Genomic DNA, 18,093 nt, shown 5'->3' on the forward strand with positions numbered 1-18,093 from the left:
TGGGATTTAATATTTGATGTATTCATGTAAGTAACTTATAGAAATTAGTCATTTTTGAGTTGGATAATCGAATACTCGATCTTGGTAGAAGACATGGGCCATTTTTCATGGCAAATATCAAATATTTCGAGTCTAAGTACTTTTCTCTAATTAATAGTGCTAGTTTCAATTTTAATAGTTCCATAGTGGAGTAGGCAATGACCTGTCCTAATCTATCAAAAATTTAGTCAATAATCACTGATAGCCTTCACGATGGCGGCTAGCGCACCGGCTAGCCGATTCGCGTCGAGAAAATAGGCGAGCGCACGCCGATGCGCTGGCCGCCATTGCAGGCTCACGATCGGCGGGCGCAATTTTTTATTTTTAAAATTTTTTGAAACACTATATATACGCTATTTTAGTTACATTTTCATTTGCACCACTTGTATTAACGAGTTTATCTATGTACCTTTGTTTTATTTAAATGAAATGAATGAATTTTCCTGTATATGTCTTGTAAATTTAATTCCATAATTTATCGTAAATTTAATTTTGTAAATGTTGTTTTTGAATTATTTTTATTGCGGCTAGCCTATTTGATTAAAATGATGATGTGGCATGTGAATTTTTAGTACTGATGATGTAGTAAGAAGAAAGAGTGGTTGGCCTATGGCTGGTCTATTGCTGTTGTGGAGGCTCTAATAAGAGAACAAAAAGAAAAAAACAAAGAAAAAAAGTAACTATGATTAACTCATTGGCCCATCCATTATTGATGCTACAAACAACTCAACAAGTCAATTTTACAAAATTTACAATCAGGTCCTCCATCTTCCGACATCTCCCATTTTCCACCCCCCAAATCCGGGCCGATCCGACTCACTTCAGCGGGTTCAGCATCTCGGTTGGCTCCCTGAATTTACAGTTTTACCCCTACGGGCGACGGTCAGCTCTGCCCCCAGCAGTTCAAGTACATGACTTGCCGGAGAGAATCGTCGGCCTGCCCGATCCTCTCGCCGGCGGCGGCGGAGAGGCCTTCCATGTCGGTGTTGAGTGCGCCGGAGAAGGGGCGGAGATCGGCGGCGGAGAAGAAGGAGCGCTTCTTGCCGCCGTGGTGGAGGGAAGTGAGGCCGGATTTCAGCTTCTGCCCTTTGTCGGAGTGGCCGTTGACGACGGCGACGCTGGCGGCCATCCACACTCTGTTCATGTAACTCATTTCTCGTGAATGATTGATTTTGATTTTGATTTTGTTTTGAATTAATTGGATTTCTTTTGTGATTTGTGAGAGTTCTAAGGCAAATGGGGCAATATATTTATAGATCGGTTAGGGGTGATTTGGTAAATTACAGTCTATTTTGGAACCTCTCTAGTTCAGTACTCCCTCCGTCTTTGAATAGGAGTCACACTTTGACCGGACACGGGTTATAAGAAATGTAAAGAAAAATTGGTTGAAAAAGTTAGTAGAATGTGAGATCCATTTTTTTATATTGGTTTTATAATAAAATGTGAGTGAATTGAGTTAGTGGGATGTGAGACCTACTTACTATTTATGGTAAAAATGAAGTGTGACTCTTAATTGGGGACGGACCGAAATGGAAAAATGTGACTCTTAATCGAGGACGGAGGGGGTATCACTTATTTGGATAATATGGAATCTTATGATAAGGTGGTGTTTGGTTATAAAGATAAAATAATTCCAACATATAATTTAGGATTGAGTTGTACTAGTCATAGGGGGTTAGCTATGATAATTTATCCTATGATTATTCATCTAGGATTGAATTGTGGAATTGAATCTCTTCAATCGAACACACTACGAATTTAATCATGTGATACAATCTTGCAAACCGAACTCCCTTTTATATAAATACATACTGATTTGTACTTAACGCAAGATAATGGTACATATAAATAATTTTGTTTTTGTATCATGATCAAATCAATTTCTAATAATTTTGGACCAATTCAAGTTTGAGTTAATTTAACTAATGGATAGGGCAAATGCTACCTTGGCAAAATCTTGAATGCTATTATTAAAGCTAAATGAGGACCAATGGATTAATAAAAGTCTTAATCATTTTTAATTCCCAATTTTAAGTGTTTCCTAAAAATTGCATTCTACTATATTGAGATGGGAATATTTTTTTTTTTTTTCCATTAAAAAAACTGAAACGGGAATAAAGTGAGTGTGGGGCATCGTCGAGCTTATCCACCAAGTGTCATCATGCGCCCAAACCCAATGGGCCCACAACTTTCAACTTTATTCAATTGTTTATTCCTATTGGGCCCACCTCATCTCATCTAATCTCATTTTCTTTGTCCACCATTTAAAGAACAACAGTTTTGTTATTTGGATGGACTATAATTTAAAGGGCTACTTCTTTCGTCTTACTCGAGAGGTTCATACTCTTGAGTGATACGAAATTTTAGAAAGAATTATTAATTAGCTAGAGTAAATAGAGAAAAAATTGTATTTAAATATTTTAATAAGAAGAAAGAAAGAGAGATTTTTTCTAAATATAAAAAATGGACATTTTGAGTTAGACAAACTAAAAAAGAAAGGTGATAGCAGTAAGGTATTTATAAAAAGTTATTAGAATGTAAATTACATTTTTGAGTTAGACAAATCATTTTGAGTTCGTATTTTAAAAAATTCACCGATGAATATTAGCAGTTGGTTGGTTAATATTTTTTTTGGTTCAAGATTATCATTATATAGTTCAATATGGTTCCAATGAATGATACATATATGTCTTGTCTTATTAGAGATATAAATTTACTAAAATTAGATAAAACCTCATTTCTTCATTTCTATAATCGTGATTTATTCTCTAAAATGGTGCGTCAAATCAATTACTATTACAATTAGATATACTGAGAAAACATACAAAAATAGATCTGCAATTGTCATTAACAGAACACACGTCGTGACAATATATTTGAATGTAGTAGTAATAAATTTTTATAGCTATATTTGTGGGTTCTTGTATCATGGGAGAATCCAATAAAGAATGACAATAAGGTTGAGAAATTACACAAATTCATGAATGCAATGTTTTTGGAGTCCGTACCTATCACGTGGGATCCGCATGGGCAAACCACCACCCTTAACTTCACTGAGCCATGGCCGATCATTGTCACTCCCACGTGCCCATAAGAGTCCAATTACATTGTATCAACTAAAACGTACCCGTGTCATTTCCAACAACATCGAAAACTTCAGTATATACTCGTGATGATACTTGTCAATGGACTTATTTAGAAAATAATCGAATGTGTGGGTCAAACATAATGAAGAAGGTCAGTATCAAGTATCAGATAATAGAGGCGGTGTAATAGCTGTCGCTGGCAATGATTACAGATGAAGAACGACCCCGAAGGATCGAAACTGTCGCACCATCAGGGTTAAACATAGAAAAAATTTGACATGAGGAATAGATTCAAATTTTTGATCAAAAAAATATGTTTTCAAATGTTTAACAATGACTTTTGCATATAATAATTTAAATAAAATTTAGTCGAATTTTATCGGTGTTTCCCAATCGGAGTTACATGTTCTTGATTAAAAAAATAACGCATTCGATTGTGAACCGGAACCGGTGACTCTTGAACGGACAACACCCTAGCTCCTCCATGAATGGGACAATAATGAGCATCAACATTATTGACCTAACATTATCCAAATCGTTGCTAATATTTGACTAAGTCCCAACAATTATGTCTTAATAAAATAAGTTTAATATTTGATTTATGGCTAAAATTGGATATGATTACTTTTGCAAAATTATTGCTTACACTTTAATTTGTTGCTCTCGAATCTAAAAAGGTCATAATATCTACTTATATTAATCACGACAACCGAGATCCACTTCATATGATATTTCTTGAGTTAACTAACAATTATTAGTATTGTTTTAGTATATTGATAAGGTCATAATTAAATAAATAACTATGTCAGAATCTATAGAGATTGTTGTCAAATCAAGAGCACCACTCAGCTAGCCTACCTAATTAAAAATCGATTTTATATGGTTTCAATAATGACGAATTTTAAAATATTTAATCAATGACAAGTAATATATATAAAGTACAAGCATATGGGGATTAATACTTTATATTATACCGTCGTTATCTTCGAGGTTGAAATTATGTGTATTAGTTACTGATTGCTTATATTACTTTTTGATTTAACAATGGTTACAACAACTGAAAACTTTGATTATTAGTTAGAAACAATGTGGAATTTTGCATATTACTCCCTCCACCCTCTTCAAGATAGCCTATTTCTTTTTTTTGTCTGAGTTTATGTTGTTTTATTTTGTTTCAAGTGAATAGAATAAAGTATGAAATAAAATTCACCAACAAATTTTGAGTGTTTAGTAAAAAAAAAATACTACGAGATGAAACTCACAAACTTTTATTGCAAGTAAACAATTGCGACAACTTCACAGTTAAACACCTCTATCACACACAAAACTATGTAAGAACACGATAACAAACTCGAAATATCATAGACTACATTAAGAAATGCTGAAAATCTCTTTATTGGTGGAGACAGTTTGATCGTAGTCAGACCATCTCTAGTCTTTTTATTGACGTGACATTTACTGAAAAATAGGTCCGAGTTTGATGTAAGTGGTTGGAGACTGTCTTAGGAAGAACCATCGACACAGAGCCATTGGCCAACGAAGATCGAGTCGCAGTTGATATTGGGATTAATGGCGAGGAAATCATCAAGAGAGAGATTGAAATCTTGAGCCACACTTGAACATGTTTCATCGCTCACTGTTCCATGAACTGAGTTGCAAACTAGAGTTGCATCTTTCTTTCCAAATCCAACTGGAGAGAGAGAAAGAGAAAGACTTTAGAATTCAGTATTATACCATATTTGACCGTGTATGGTTTTAAGAAATTGTTTGACTTTGTTAAAAAAAGTAGATAGAAAAAGTTTGTGTAATATGAGTCATATTTTTATACATCAATTTTATACTCCCCCCGTCCCAGATAATTTGGGACACTTTGACCCGACACGGGTTTTAAGAAATGTAATGGAAAGTGAGTTGAAAAAGTTGGTGGGATGTGGGTCCTACTTTTAAAGTGCTAGTTTTATAATAAAATGTGAGTAAGAATGAGTTAGTGGAATATGGGGTCCACTACCAAAAATGGTAAAAGTGAAATGAGACAAATTATGTGGGACGACTCGAAATGGAATACTGGGTCGAATTATTCGGGACAGAGGGAGTAATAAACTGTGAGTAGAATAAGTTAGTGGAACCACCTACCAAATATAGTAAAATAGAAATGATACATTTATTGACGGACAGACAAAAAAGGAAAAATGAGACATTTAATGGAGACGGATGAAGTAATAAATATTAAAAGTAAAGAAGAATACTTACAATTAACACTCTCAGCCACAGATATCATAAGAACAAGAATGAGCACAAGAGCCAATTTGAAGAAGAGGCTGTTATTATTAATCTTGGCCATTGAGATTAATAATGTTATCTTTCTCAAATAAATGTTAGTTAATTTGAGTAGTGATGAGTGCTTAAGTATGCTTTGTTTGTGGGAGTATTTATAAGAGAAAATTATTAGTTAACACTTTGGAAATACCGTTATCATTAGCATATGAACGGATAAAACCTCCATTTATTCTTATAAAATCGTAACTTGCCAAAATAAGTCCGAATTGTGAACTTAAATAATTGCGTAGATTTATATATATACTTTGCCGTTGCGATTACAATGTTTGATTGGTGATTATAAATTGTTTAGAATAGACAAGCTATTGGAATTTTTGCCGACGAGGTAAGATCAAGATATATGAGTATTTTTGAGCAAAATATTTGTAATCTGAATAACTGAATCGTATGAAATTATAATATTAAATTCGATTTCGATTTTTCAAAATAAATTAATCGGATTTCTTTTTCGTAACCAAAAAATTAGAGAAATCCAAATTAAGTAGTACATGTAAAATATTTTATTCAAATAATATTTTTAGAATATTTCTAAAATAATTAAAAAATTTATCCATTATTTTGGATTTTATGATTTTTTTTTCTGATATATTAAGTGAAAATCCGATACGAAGTTGGGCCTTTGTTTAAACTCAAATTATAAATAAGGCCTAAACAAGTACTTTTCAGTCTGGGCTTCCTTTAAATAATGAGAACAGCCCACACTTTCATAATTATAAATCGACGAAATAACTAAATAAAAAGAGCCGTAGTTTTGGATAAATGGATTCTAAAATCTATTGGCACCGACAATTGAATATAATATAATTGTTTGAAAAAGAGTTATTTTCACTTTGTTAAAGATTACACAAAAATAGAGAGAGGGTAGGATTGAAAACAAATTAGCTCGCGGTTTTATCATTTATATCCCAAAATTTGAAATTCATCAAATTTATGTCTCAACTTTATTCTAATTTTTCAACTCAAGAAATTATATCTCAATATTTTTTTTTAATTTACATAACTTTCTACTATCAAAGAATTTTGTGATAGAACGAACATACGTCGGTAAATTCTTCAACAGACGTGGGGAATCGGATTTAAGCCGGTACGTTTTTTTTTTCAACCACAGGTTTTCCGAAAACACCTTCTGTTTTATTTGACACAGGTGTTCCGAACCCACCTTCGTGGGAATCAAATGAATTCTGCTCGACTGAGCTTGCAGATTAAGGTCGGGAAGTCTCCCAACGGTGGTGATATTTGAACTCGTGACCTCAAGGTCACCACAGCTCTGCGCTGCCAACTGCGCTATAACCCGTTGGAGGTAAATCGTGTTTTTTTTAGTGTACAAATCTTCCTATTTCGTTGATCATCGTTTAAATTCACATCACCACTAAAATGATATCACATGTTCACCATTCATTAATAACACACTAAATAATTAATCCAAGAAAAAAACATAGAAAAAAAAACCAGCACCAAGATTTTTGGCACTATATATCTTGTGGTGACAAATTCCCTCTCTTAGAAACATGGGGCCACAACCCCTTGTTTTTCTTTTATTGCATTCAATTCCACCACACAATTACACTACAAATATCATACGTGGTGAACTCAAACTTGTTTACTTTTAATTTCTCTAAGTAACTCAAAAATGTTGCAGAGGAATAGCATGGCGGAGTCCGGCGTCATTAGTTCTTCTCCACCGTCGATCACGGCCGACACTGGCCGAGCCAAATGGGTGATCGGTGGCTCGGGAGTTGCGAGGAGATCTAATTCCGAGCATGAGGATTACGCAATGAGAAGAGCGAGGGAAGCCGAGAAGGCTGAGAAGATCATGCACCTCATTTGCTGGGGTCCCACTAAGTAGCGTCTTGTTTCAGTCTCGTATTTTATTTCATATTGTTAGTAAAATGTGTATAGATATGATATGGTATTAACTTGATTTGATTTTAGTAAAGAAGAAGATTTTAATTCTTGGTTGTGTGAGTCTTGTCTAGTAGTGTTGATTTTATGTAATTTGAGAGTAATGTATTCAAGAAATAGAATAATTTGGAAATATGTGTTCTTGTATGATGGTTCAAATCAATTTCCCTTCAAAGGTTAGCACTTCGGTGTATAAATAGGACAAAACAAATTTGATGCCTAATATAAAATCTAGACAATAATTTTTACAAAAAACCATGTGATTGTGTTTAGAAATCTTTCATTATGTATATATTTAGCTTACCATTTTTGGATGGGAGGGATAATCGTATTCTCAATGTCCACTATCAATTTAGTTTTAATCGTGAACGATACAAATTTTATTACTCTACGAAATTAGAAGAGATAAATGGAAATGTGATAGATATTGAAGTGGAGAACGAGACTTACTTCTTAGATCGAAAAACATACAATAAAATCCTCTGTACCTCAAAGTTTGTCACAATTTGACCTGGCGCGGATTTAAAAAATTGTTCGACTTTGTATTAAATGAAGGTGTATAGTTGAAAAAGGGTTCCACATTGAGGAGATTCAGAGTGTATTTAATGTCTATTTTTAATAAGATTTCAAGTGGGACGAGCGAAATGGTAAAATGGAACAAACTTTGGGGGCCGGAGGAGTAGAAGATAGGCTAACATTTATGGAGAAGAGAATTGAGAATCTTCTAATAGTAGGAGTATGTTTTTCTGAGTGACTCTTGTTCTCCCGCCCGCACCCGTCCTGATGGCGGCTGCCCCACCCCTTGTCCTACGCCCGTTGCCGCCCTCCCGGAATGGAGAGGGATGCTCGCCGAGTGTGTCACGGCTCCCTCTCCATTGTATTGTTGTTGATGCTCTTAGCCAACAAGGAATAAGGTAAGGCACATAAGAAAATAGCTTCAATCTCGGCAATAAATGCAACACTATTCGCACATTGGAGTTGCCACTTACCCCCGGTGTGGCAGCTTCGCTCAACCCTCTGGATTCCATCTTCGTCTACCATTTCGTAATAGCAACGTTCGTCGCAGATCTCTTGCCTTTCGACTAACTTGTGTCCGATCCCATGAATTTCATTTTCTAGATCAACAATAATACCAGAAGATCTCACATTAACAATAAAATATTTACTTGAACATAACTCTCTCTTACAATTGTGCAGGCTCCAGATTTATAAAAAAAAATGGTATAATCAAATTATAATAAGTTTTCAACTTAAATGTATTTTGGCTTTATTAATAGTACTAATATAGAGCAAACACCACCACACATGAGAAGGTCACCCTCACACAACGATGGATCCACGTGGCGAAACACCATTGGGCAATCCCTGACACCTCAAATCTAAAGAGAGCAATCGGAAACGGAAAACTGCTTTCCCTCTTTCCCTATTGCTTCCTCGAAATTCAACAATGGCGGCCGTTGCATCGGTGTCGTTTGCTTCAATAGCTCACTCACCCGACCGGAAGTTCCCGATTCCACCTTCTCACCGATGTTTCGCGTCGAATTTCAGCTCTATCAAGCTCCGCTCGCCCGGCGGTTCCGGCAAGCTCCGGTGCCGGAGTTTGCGCTACGGTTTGGCGATTCACTGCATGTCCTCCGCCGCAGGCAAGCTCCATTCTCCATCTCTACGGATTTTCAGCTTTCTGTGTAGTTTAATTTCTGTAAATTATTGTTTATTGTGTGATTTGTTTCAATTTTGATTTAGTAAAGTAGGTCACTAAGAGCATCAGCTATTTTGATGATGATTTAGAAATTGGAGCTATTCATTGATGAAAATTTACCAAATCTTAGATTCTAGGGCAAAATTAGGGAGGTTGGGCAAATTTTTCCTGATTTACTCAGATTGTAATGCTGAATTGACAACTGAAATGCTGCTATAGCTTCTGCTTCAATAGGAAACTTCAATTTATGTGAGGCTATGATTGTTTCCCTACTGATATCCAATAATCTCACCTTTAACTCAACCATTTTGATGCCACATAATCTTACATTGTTTCAGAAATGTTAAAATGCTTGGTGATTGTTGCATATATTGATCATTATATTGTATTAGAGAGGATAATCTATAATCAGCAGGGAAACATTTAACCTTTTTGCTGTAGATTGGTGTTTTGTTTCTCAATTAGTCATTCTGAGACATCGTATCGATATTGCTTTCAGATCCCCCTACGGTTGCTGAGACGAAGTTGAATTTCTTGAAGGCATATAAGAGGCCGATTCCGAGTATATATAATACAGTATTACAGGAGCTGATTGTACAGCAGCACTTGATGAGGTACAAGAAGTCATACCGGTATGATCCGGTGTTTGCCCTTGGTTTTGTTACCGTGTATGATCAGCTCATGGAGGGATACCCGAGTAATGAAGATAGAGAGGCCATTTTCAAAGCTTATGTTGAGGCTCTAAATGAGGATCCTGCTCAATACAGGCTCGTTTGAAACACTCTTGAACTGACTATTTGATGCGAAACACTCTTGAACTGACTATTTGATGCAAGTGTTTTTCCAATTCATATAATTTACCTGATAAAATTTATCTGTACAAAATGGTTGAAGTGCAATCTAAGTAGAATGTTAATTCTGTTGTCAATCCATACCTATGCGATGCGAAAGTACGATTTATCTTTCTGTGATCCTAGTGCGTAATGCGGCATATTAAAGTAAGTTTTTTGTTACAGAGCTGATGCCCAGAAGGTAGAAGAATGGGCTCGTTCTCAATCAGCCGCTACTTTAGTTGATTTTGCATCTCGAGAAGGAGAAGTTGAGGACATCTTAAAGGACATCTCAGAAAGAGCAGGGAGCAAGGGAAATTTCAGCTACAGTCGGTTCTTTGCTGTCGGTCTCTTCCGCTTGCTTGAGTTGTCAAATGCAACTGAGCCAACCATCTTAGACAAGGTAAAAGTTTGAACTTAACATTCAATGAATTTTTTATGATGCCTCTTAGAAGTGGTCTGGATTATCTGAAAATGGATGTTGATTATCTGAAAACGGATGTTAGTAATGATGCTGAATAGTTGTGAACTGGTAAAAAGTGATGATCGTTTACCATTTCATGATTATATCTCTCTTGCTTTCTCTCCTACTTGAAAAGCCTAATATATCATTGAATACATTGGTAAGTAGTGGGTGTAAGTCTGAAATGTCTCTTTATAATTCAACAGCTTTGTGCTGCTCTAAACGTAAACAAGAAAAGTGTTGATCGCGACCTTGACGTCTACCGCAATCTTCTCTCAAAGCTGGTTCAAGCCAAAGAGTTGTTGCGGGAATACGTCGACAGGTGAAAATATCCTCTCTGAAAGGGGCTGAATGAGATCCATCTCTTTTCTGTTTCCATTTCCAAATATCCCATTGCTCTATCTTTATTCCGGCATCCGTATCACATGATTCTCACGCGTTTCCTCTGCATCTGAATGTCAGAGAGAAGAAGAAATTAGAAGAAAGGGCTGCAACCCAAAACGCGAACGAGGCTATCAAAAAAATGCTTGGAGGAGCACTGGTCTGATGAACGACACGTTTTCGACTTCTGCATCATGGTAGGTGTGTAATGCTAGCCTTGATGTTAAAACTGTTATATAATTAAGATTGGTTTTATCCAAAGATGATGCAGATTGTATGATAGGTTGCTGTAAAGTAGAAGAGTTGAGTTCTTAAGAAAAAAAATGTTAAGAGAGCTGGCATTCTATTATTGAAATTAATGTAATTTTTGTTCATAATTCATTAGACTGCCATTAATCGTCATTAATTTTGTAGTAGCATACTTCACAATAACTAAAATTAGTACCTTATGTATAAAATATTGAGATATTGAAATTAAACCAAATGTATAAAATAAAATAAACAACAATAAACAAGAATAGTGTTTACAGACAACATAAGGTACATAACATTACATTACTCTTAAAGTCTTAAACTATAATATTCCCAATAAAATATATTACATATTTCACAATCAATCAATATATCCTAATCTAATGTACACAACACTACAATGTAATTGCCCCAATAAATAGCACTCCATGTCTTAATATGATGCTTGGGAAGAAACAAACTACCAAAATAATCAGATATTACCAAAGATTAATTACATTATCAACTGAAATGGGAGATATGAAACCCTTCTGGGAACTTGAAAGTGTCTGCTGCACCAAACTTCTTCTTCACTTCCTCATCTTCCTTCTCACTATCCTTATCATCGACGTCGTGACCTTCCGGAGGCGGGGAGCCTGAAACACTCCCGGCTCTACAACCATCGATGGCAAGCATCTTGACTTGGCGAAGATGAGAGATTTCCACCACAACCGTCTCATCGTTCTCTGGAAGAGGCTGTTTCCACGGCTCTCCATCGATTCTCATGTACGTTTCTTTAGCTGAACCTTTATGGAACTCGAATTTGATACGGTGTGCCTTGATAGGATGCAAGAAAAAAAAAACATTACGTTCTGGACAAAACATAGTCACACAACGTTTCACTAACCTGTGCAAGACGAGTCCCGTGTCCATTTGGAGCGAGCAAAACAAGCCCGTGCCAAGCGTTTCTGAAGCCAACAATCTCAAGAAGGCCATCATCTACGCAAGGCGGGGTTAAGTCTCTCTGTTGCAGGTGCAGAAATTCATGAGGTTAGTTATAGTAAACGAATTGGGTGATGGATGGCTGGTTGAGATTCGAGAATACTACTTACATTACGACGTTTATGACTATTCGGATTTCCCCACGGATTTAGTCCTCCAGAAAAGCTGGGTAAATTGAGGCACACGATTGATCTGACGCTGAATGTTAGACGAAAAATGCATTAGTTCAAGTTGAAATCAGAGCAATTTTCGAACCCAAGAATCCCAGGTTCTATTTGTTTGTAGTAACACGACCATCAGAAAGTTAAACGAGCGTATGCATAGCAGTTAAGTGTCGTACCTGTGAGGAATTTTAAGGTCTTCCCAATCAGAACCACCCTTTTTCATGATCTTAACCTTACAAAGTTGAGAGATACTGCAATGGGAATGCAATTTTATGTTAAGGAGGCCGGTTTGCATAAGCGAGCCTTGAAAGGTAAGTTAAGCAGAAGTTGAGCAAAAACATCCGTTCGACAGCTTACGAACTCACCTTGCAGCATGGTTCAAATGAGAAGGCAAAAACCATCCTTGTGTGCTTACTAGCTTAGCATATGTACTCTGTAATGGAAGATACAAATGACAGAAATCACAACGATTTTTAAGGAAGACGAAATAAAAAAAACTAATACAGTGTTAGTTGTCCAGTCATTTTACCTGATTCACAAGCTGGTTTTTGAATTTTTCCGGGTTCCTCTTGCGCTCGTTGTGGAAAGCATAAGAAACCTGAGCATCCATTCCTGAAGAGAAGGAAAAAACAACAACTCAGCACAATAAGCTAAAAAACCTAAACTGTGTAAATGTCGTCAAGATTCTTTAATTCGCGTACCCATGCTGAAGTAGTTCCAGAACCCTCCACGATACGTATCATAACCTTCCTGTAATATTGTGGCAAGTGACACATAAGTACGACTAGCCACAGTTGAAAATGGGAAAGTACACCTTAAACGAAGGATGGAAAGCGTTTCTTACCACATTGAGGTCATCTGTTGAAGAAACGGGATGAAATGAATGCAACGATTGTGGCAACTCAGGAGGAGCAACCGGAGCACAACCTTGTATTGCTTTCATTCGCATCATAATGTGCCAACTGTTATGTACAGAAAATTTTAAGCAAAATCGCAAGAGTAAGACACGATCACTGTATATGTACATCATGCCAACACATTATCAAGAATGTTCTGATTGCTTATTTGTCGATAAATAACGATCTTGATGAAAATGACAAACTATCCATGGTTATAACGATCTTCTATGAAGTAAAAAAGGTTTATAAATTACCTGTCCATCTTCATTTCGTCTGCTCCCCGTACTTTATCCATGAACGAAAGCACAGAGCCACGATCAGTACCCGGATTTTTTTTACCCTAAAATGCATCGCCATAAACTGAGAGCTCAAACAACGAATATACTCGAAACATAACTCAAAGAATGATCATACTTACCCAACCAAATGCAAATGGCAGATTGTTTCCAGTTCCCAAAGGCATAGTAGCGATAGGTGGCGGGTGAGATAGTTTGAGATCAGAAACAACCCCAAGAATCCATCCGGCCGTGCCATCTCCACCAGCTACCTATATGTCGAAGCTCATACATTAAGTTTCAAGAAATCACCAATAAAAAAGTAGTATAAGGAAAAGGAAAGACCACTTCTTTATTTCCTTTTGTTCACAACTCACAATTAGCCTCAATTTATCCTCAATCCAAAAAGCATTCTCATCCCCTTGCTTCTTCAGCCTTTCGAGATTGATAAAAACCTTTCGAATCACCCTATCAGGAGCTTCTTCCCCTAAATCAATAACCTAAAAATATGGCTAAAATAAGTAAGCTCATGTGTCTAGTTATTCGAAAAAGATGGTTTTCACAACACGAAACTAGTTTTTCACCTGCTCTTTGTTTAGTATGGATCTATACGTGACAATAAGCTCTCCTCCAAGCTGACCACCACTTTTCGAGTTGATAAACACGAGAACAGGGTGTCCGGGCTTAGAAGGCAAGCGTTGGATCTCCGTGTCTTGCTCGAGCAACGAGCCCGGGATGAGAAAATCCTTGATGAAATCATGTTTATCAAGGTTCTCAATTGCCATTCCTGATTCCCAATCAAAAACTGCAACACAAATTTGAGAAAAATGCAAGATTTCAAGCAAAGGAGATTCTTTTCTTCTACTACTTGTTAAATAAATCAAGCAAAGAACACCATATCGAATAAAGATGAGCAGAATATTCAAAAGTGACATCTTTACAAATTATCAATAAAAAAAATTCTCTTAAGATTCAGTAACAGATCCTTTCCCACACCTCAAAAACACATTCAAACTGGATCAGACATTTCATCAAACACATAATTCTCATACCCAAAGTTAGTGAATTACCCAAAAAAAGAAGCCAAGATTCCCCCTTTTTGAGCTATCCCAAGCTGAATAACAAGAATATCAGGGCTCTAACCAATCAACGCCAAAAAAATCAAGTCAACAGAGAAAGAAAGAGAGCTGGGAACTAAAAAGATATTGAATTGGTGGTGGGTCCGACAAGGAATCTACAGCGAAGTTGGGATCTTGAAAGTCTGAGGAACATGAAATTGTATGCGGAGAGAGAGAGAGAGACGCGTAAAATTGTGATGAAGGATGAGAGAGAAAGCTTCGGCATTAAGTGTGGATTAGGTGATTAAATTTGGTACTAACTTAATAGGCTAAGTTAGCTCTGATTGTGAATTGAGGAAGCGCCGATGAAGCTCTCATTGGTTCGTTATTACAGTTGGCTCATCTTGTTGAGGGCTAGTGCCTTGTCTGTTCATTTTTGGAATTTTTTAATCAATATTCAATATTTATAGCTTCGAAACATTTTTTTTAGTTTTCTTTTCTAGAGTTTAGTTTGATACGTATCAATGACAATTTTTTATAGTTTTAATTAATTATAAAGTAAAATATATTACTATATCTTTCTACTCTACGATATAAAGTTCTACTTTGTCTTGGTTAAGAAATGTAAAGAAAAATGGATGAAAATGTTATTGCAATATAAGTTTATTTTTATATTATAATAATTTTATAGTGGAACATGAGTGTAACTAGGAGCGTGAAGTATAAAAAATGAGTGTTTAAATTGTGGATAATCTAAAATGACAAATATAGAAATTATTTCATGGGGAGAACTTTCGAGTTTTCAGAAAAATGGCTTCAATTTTGACTATTTATGGCGTTACAACGTCAAAAAGTTGGATAAACTTACGAGATATTCTTACGAAACTGCGCAATAATTCGACTTTGGAAAATTGCATCAATTGAAGAACTGATTTAGTTTTTCACAAAGTCGAATTCCTGCATCATTAATTTACAGGTTATTAGGGTGTGTTTGAATTGATAGAAAGAAACATTTAAAGGGTGTTTACAGGGCCCAATCTAGTGTTTGAATTGCCATTTAATTATTTTGTGTGACCCTTTCACACGGCAAGGGCCCGTTGTAGTAGGGCAAGAAAAGGGTGTATTACTATCAACAAAAATTCAGTGATAGTAATAAAATATCAATCTTAAATTAACTGAAATTACTAATATAACCTTCAGACTCAATATACTAGGAGTATAAAAAAGTCAAAGGAAAGTTTTGGAATTTTCACACTATAAAGTGGTAGTATATAGCATATCAAACATATGTTATTAAAGACTATAGATGATATACCATCAATTCAAACACTATAAATAGAATTAAAAAATATCTAAATAAAATATAAACTCCCAATCAAACACACCCTATAAAGAAAAGCTTTAATTGGTCTAAAAAATCTCATATATAGTACAAACATGTGGTTGGCATTTGTATATACACCAAATACTACATGTTTTTTGGTTGATTAAAAAGGTCAATTTGATATGTGATTCTTCAAAGGAAAATTAAATAACTAGCTAGCCGTTATGGTCCTACATTTTATCTGACGTCACATCGTATGTTGTCAATTTTTTTTTTTTGAAAATTCACGAGCTAATTCACGATGATTTTAATTTGTACTAGTTGTTAGCATGGTCCTACTCAGTGGGATTAGTCTAATTCGAGTAGTTTTAGTGTTTCTTGAAAAGACACCAATTATTCAATAATTCATTAATGTCATGATTAATGTTAATTAATTAAGGTCATGTTAATTCAACACCGATAGAGTCAATCACAGTAAAAATAAATTTAGTCACAGGTCGCTTTATATGTTTTGCAACAAAAGTTTGAAAATACAATCAAATCAAAGTATTGATTCAAGGAAAAAAATAAACCCAAACATCAACAATCATAAACATAACATGAACTAATTGTTAATTAGGTCCCATAATTGAAACCTAAGGAATGAAATTTTTGTCTAGTAAGTGCATCGATGCGCTCAATAGTCTCATCACTGAGATAGTTTTTGTGATCTCCAACGTCCCCTTTTCTAAAAAAAGAATTATACGGAAGTTGGAACCAAGTTGGAGATTCCTCTGACCTGTTCACTTCGTAGTTACTTAGCACTTCGAAACTGCAACTATTGACAACCTCTTGAACTTGTTCATCTCCTTCGAATGGAAACCCTAAAAACTCACCCAATCTCTTGACATGAGTTATTGGATCAACCCTAAGCTCCTCATAGGTTATGAAGAACACATTTGTTGGCCTCTCCATGCTCAACTTCTTGTACCCCATCACATGATCATAGTAAGGTCCACATGGGCTCAATCCTTGGCAAAACTTATCGATCGCCAAGTTGAGTTGCCAAGGGTAGTCCATAGCTTTCTTCCACTTGTTGACAAAATGCCACGTCGAGACAAGGGTGTCCTTAGGGTTCCTTGTCACGTAGACAACGCGACATTCAGACGAATCTAGGGTTTCTGATAGAAGCTGGTATGGGATGTGCGTGCTGAATATTCTATTTGATTGATTTTCACTACTAGGGGCGATATTCGATGTTGTAAAAACTTGAACCTCTAAAGTCGGGACCAAGTCATGGGGGTGGTTTAGGGATAGACGATGTTTAGAATTGGAAGATCGATGGACGATAGAGAAAACAAGTGATTTGAGCCATGTAGTGCCGGTTTTTGGGTAAGAAGCCAATATTATATCACTTGGCATTGGCTTGAAATACTTAACAACCCTATAAATGGATTGGATAAATTGAGGCAAAAGCCAAAAGCCACCAACTTTATAGAGATAATCATGATCGCCCCACCAATTTTCTTTTGGGAGGGTAGATAAATCCATCTCCAATAATGAATTATCCATCAAACTATTGATGATTTGTGAAACTAATGTGGGGTTCTTGAAGAAAATAATGGAAATTTTTATATGCTACTATGGTATTTGGGATGTTATTGAATGATTGGTAGTGTGAAGTATTTATAGAGGCAAGAGTACTCCATTTATTAAAACTTGTCTTGTTTAGTTATTTAAAATTGTAAATGAAGACTTCTAATAGTTATAGTCAAGGATTAAATTTCATGTGATGTTCTGACAAGCCTTAATTAGCTGTTTATGTTATTCACATTAACAATTTATTAAAAAAAGAAAAGCAGAAACAAAGTATAGCTTAAAGTCTAAATCTTAGCTGTGAATCAAATCAAATTGAATCTTTGACGTATAGTCAAAATCATTTGGATTACATTATAATTATTGCATATTCCATTCAACCCCTTTACTTAAATTAACATTTTTAAGTAATGCAGCTTCTAGATTTATCTGATCAGATTTTAATTCGATTATATGTGAAAATTGTAGTACAATTAATTTTTGCCTTATTTACAAGTTCTTATTTCTTTTACCAATGACATAGTAACTAATGACCCAACGGAGAAACATTCAACGATAAATTGAAAACGAGAATAAACCGTTTAGACAGTAGGCTTTACGATGAGACACAATTTAGTTGATAAGACGTTTCTCCTATAAGAAAAAAAAACTTAGATAATGGGCTTAAAAAATCCTAAACGGTTTTTATTTCCAAAAGCACTTCTGTTATTCAGATTATATATTTGATACATGTTGAAAAGGCTGGGATAAAATTGGTGAGATTTGAAAATTTTAAATTTGTTTTCGATTGGAAGATTGGCATAGAAAATGATAGTAATAGAAAATTAG

The 18,093-nt window shown here is 35.4% G+C and overlaps 3 protein-coding genes, 1 long non-coding RNA gene and 1 pseudogene across 4 annotated transcripts; 1 reads left to right on the forward strand and 4 right to left on the reverse strand.

The window, feature by feature from the left end:
* Positions 1-699: 699 nt before the first annotated feature.
* LOC125190432 (uncharacterized) lies at positions 700-1,251 on the reverse strand. Its single transcript, XM_048087747.2, has one exon. It carries the CDS (start codon positions 1,190-1,192, stop codon positions 923-925), a length of 270 nt encoding a protein of 89 aa, XP_047943704.1. The 5' UTR covers positions 1,193-1,251; the 3' UTR covers positions 700-922.
* A 3,125-nt stretch (positions 1,252-4,376) lies between these two features.
* Positions 4,377-5,495, reverse strand: LOC148926953 (uncharacterized). The gene is made up of 2 exons (XR_016130365.1): positions 5,376-5,495; positions 4,377-4,815 (listed from the first exon to the last, which is right to left on the reverse strand). It is a non-coding gene; the product is annotated as an uncharacterized LOC148926953 (long non-coding RNA).
* A 3,189-nt stretch (positions 5,496-8,684) lies between these two features.
* Positions 8,685-11,118, forward strand: LOC125187112 (protein THYLAKOID FORMATION1, chloroplastic-like). Its single transcript, XM_048083633.2, has 5 exons — positions 8,685-9,007; positions 9,563-9,830; positions 10,080-10,296; positions 10,563-10,678; positions 10,819-11,118. The coding sequence occupies exons 1-5, from the start codon at positions 8,812-8,814 to the stop codon at positions 10,901-10,903; spliced, it is 882 nt and encodes a 293-aa protein (XP_047939590.1). The 5' UTR covers positions 8,685-8,811; the 3' UTR covers positions 10,904-11,118.
* Positions 11,119-11,205: 87 nt separating this feature from the next.
* Positions 11,206-14,662, reverse strand: LOC125191182 (diacylglycerol kinase 1-like). The gene is made up of 13 exons (XM_048088677.2): positions 14,379-14,662; positions 13,893-14,113; positions 13,686-13,808; positions 13,452-13,580; positions 13,288-13,373; positions 12,979-13,096; positions 12,836-12,884; positions 12,664-12,746; positions 12,500-12,567; positions 12,311-12,385; positions 12,081-12,168; positions 11,876-11,992; positions 11,206-11,805 (listed from the first exon to the last, which is right to left on the reverse strand). The coding sequence occupies exons 2-13, from the start codon at positions 14,091-14,093 to the stop codon at positions 11,491-11,493; spliced, it is 1,452 nt and encodes a 483-aa protein (XP_047944634.1). The 5' UTR covers positions 14,094-14,113; positions 14,379-14,662; the 3' UTR covers positions 11,206-11,490.
* Positions 14,663-16,216: 1,554 nt separating this feature from the next.
* On the reverse strand, positions 16,217-17,241 carry LOC125188179 (cytosolic sulfotransferase 17 pseudogene; annotated as a pseudogene).
* Positions 17,242-18,093: the final 852 nt, after the last annotated feature.

Source organism: Salvia hispanica, chromosome 5 (genome assembly GCF_029641045.1).
Source record: "Salvia hispanica isolate PSC_SH4W2 chromosome 5, Shi_PSC_v1, whole genome shotgun sequence".
NCBI classification, from domain to species: Eukaryota; Viridiplantae; Streptophyta; class Magnoliopsida; order Lamiales; family Lamiaceae; genus Salvia; species Salvia hispanica.

Bases quoted from the DNA above. Each gene is read 5' to 3' on its own strand.
- LOC125190432 (XM_048087747.2), bottom strand. From the start codon at position 1,192: ATGAGTTACATGAACAGAGTGTGGATGGCCGCCAGCGTCGCCGTCGTC.
- LOC125187112 (XM_048083633.2), top strand. From the start codon at position 8,812: ATGGCGGCCGTTGCATCGGTGTCGTTTGCTTCAATAGCTCACTCACCC. The intron at 9,008-9,562 runs GCAAGCTCCATT...TATTGCTTTCAG, and splicing joins CTGCATGTCCTCCGCCGCAG to ATCCCCCTACGGTTGCTGAG. The intron at 10,297-10,562 runs GTAAAAGTTTGA...ATAATTCAACAG, and splicing joins AGCCAACCATCTTAGACAAG to CTTTGTGCTGCTCTAAACGT.
- LOC125191182 (XM_048088677.2), bottom strand. From the start codon at position 14,093: ATGGCAATTGAGAACCTTGATAAACATGATTTCATCAAGGATTTTCTC. The intron at 12,568-12,663 runs GTAAAATGACTG...CTTCCATTACAG, and splicing joins AAAACCAGCTTGTGAATCAG to AGTACATATGCTAAGCTAGT. The intron at 11,993-12,080 runs GTAAGTAGTATT...CACCTGCAACAG, and splicing joins ATAGTCATAAACGTCGTAAT to AGAGACTTAACCCCGCCTTG.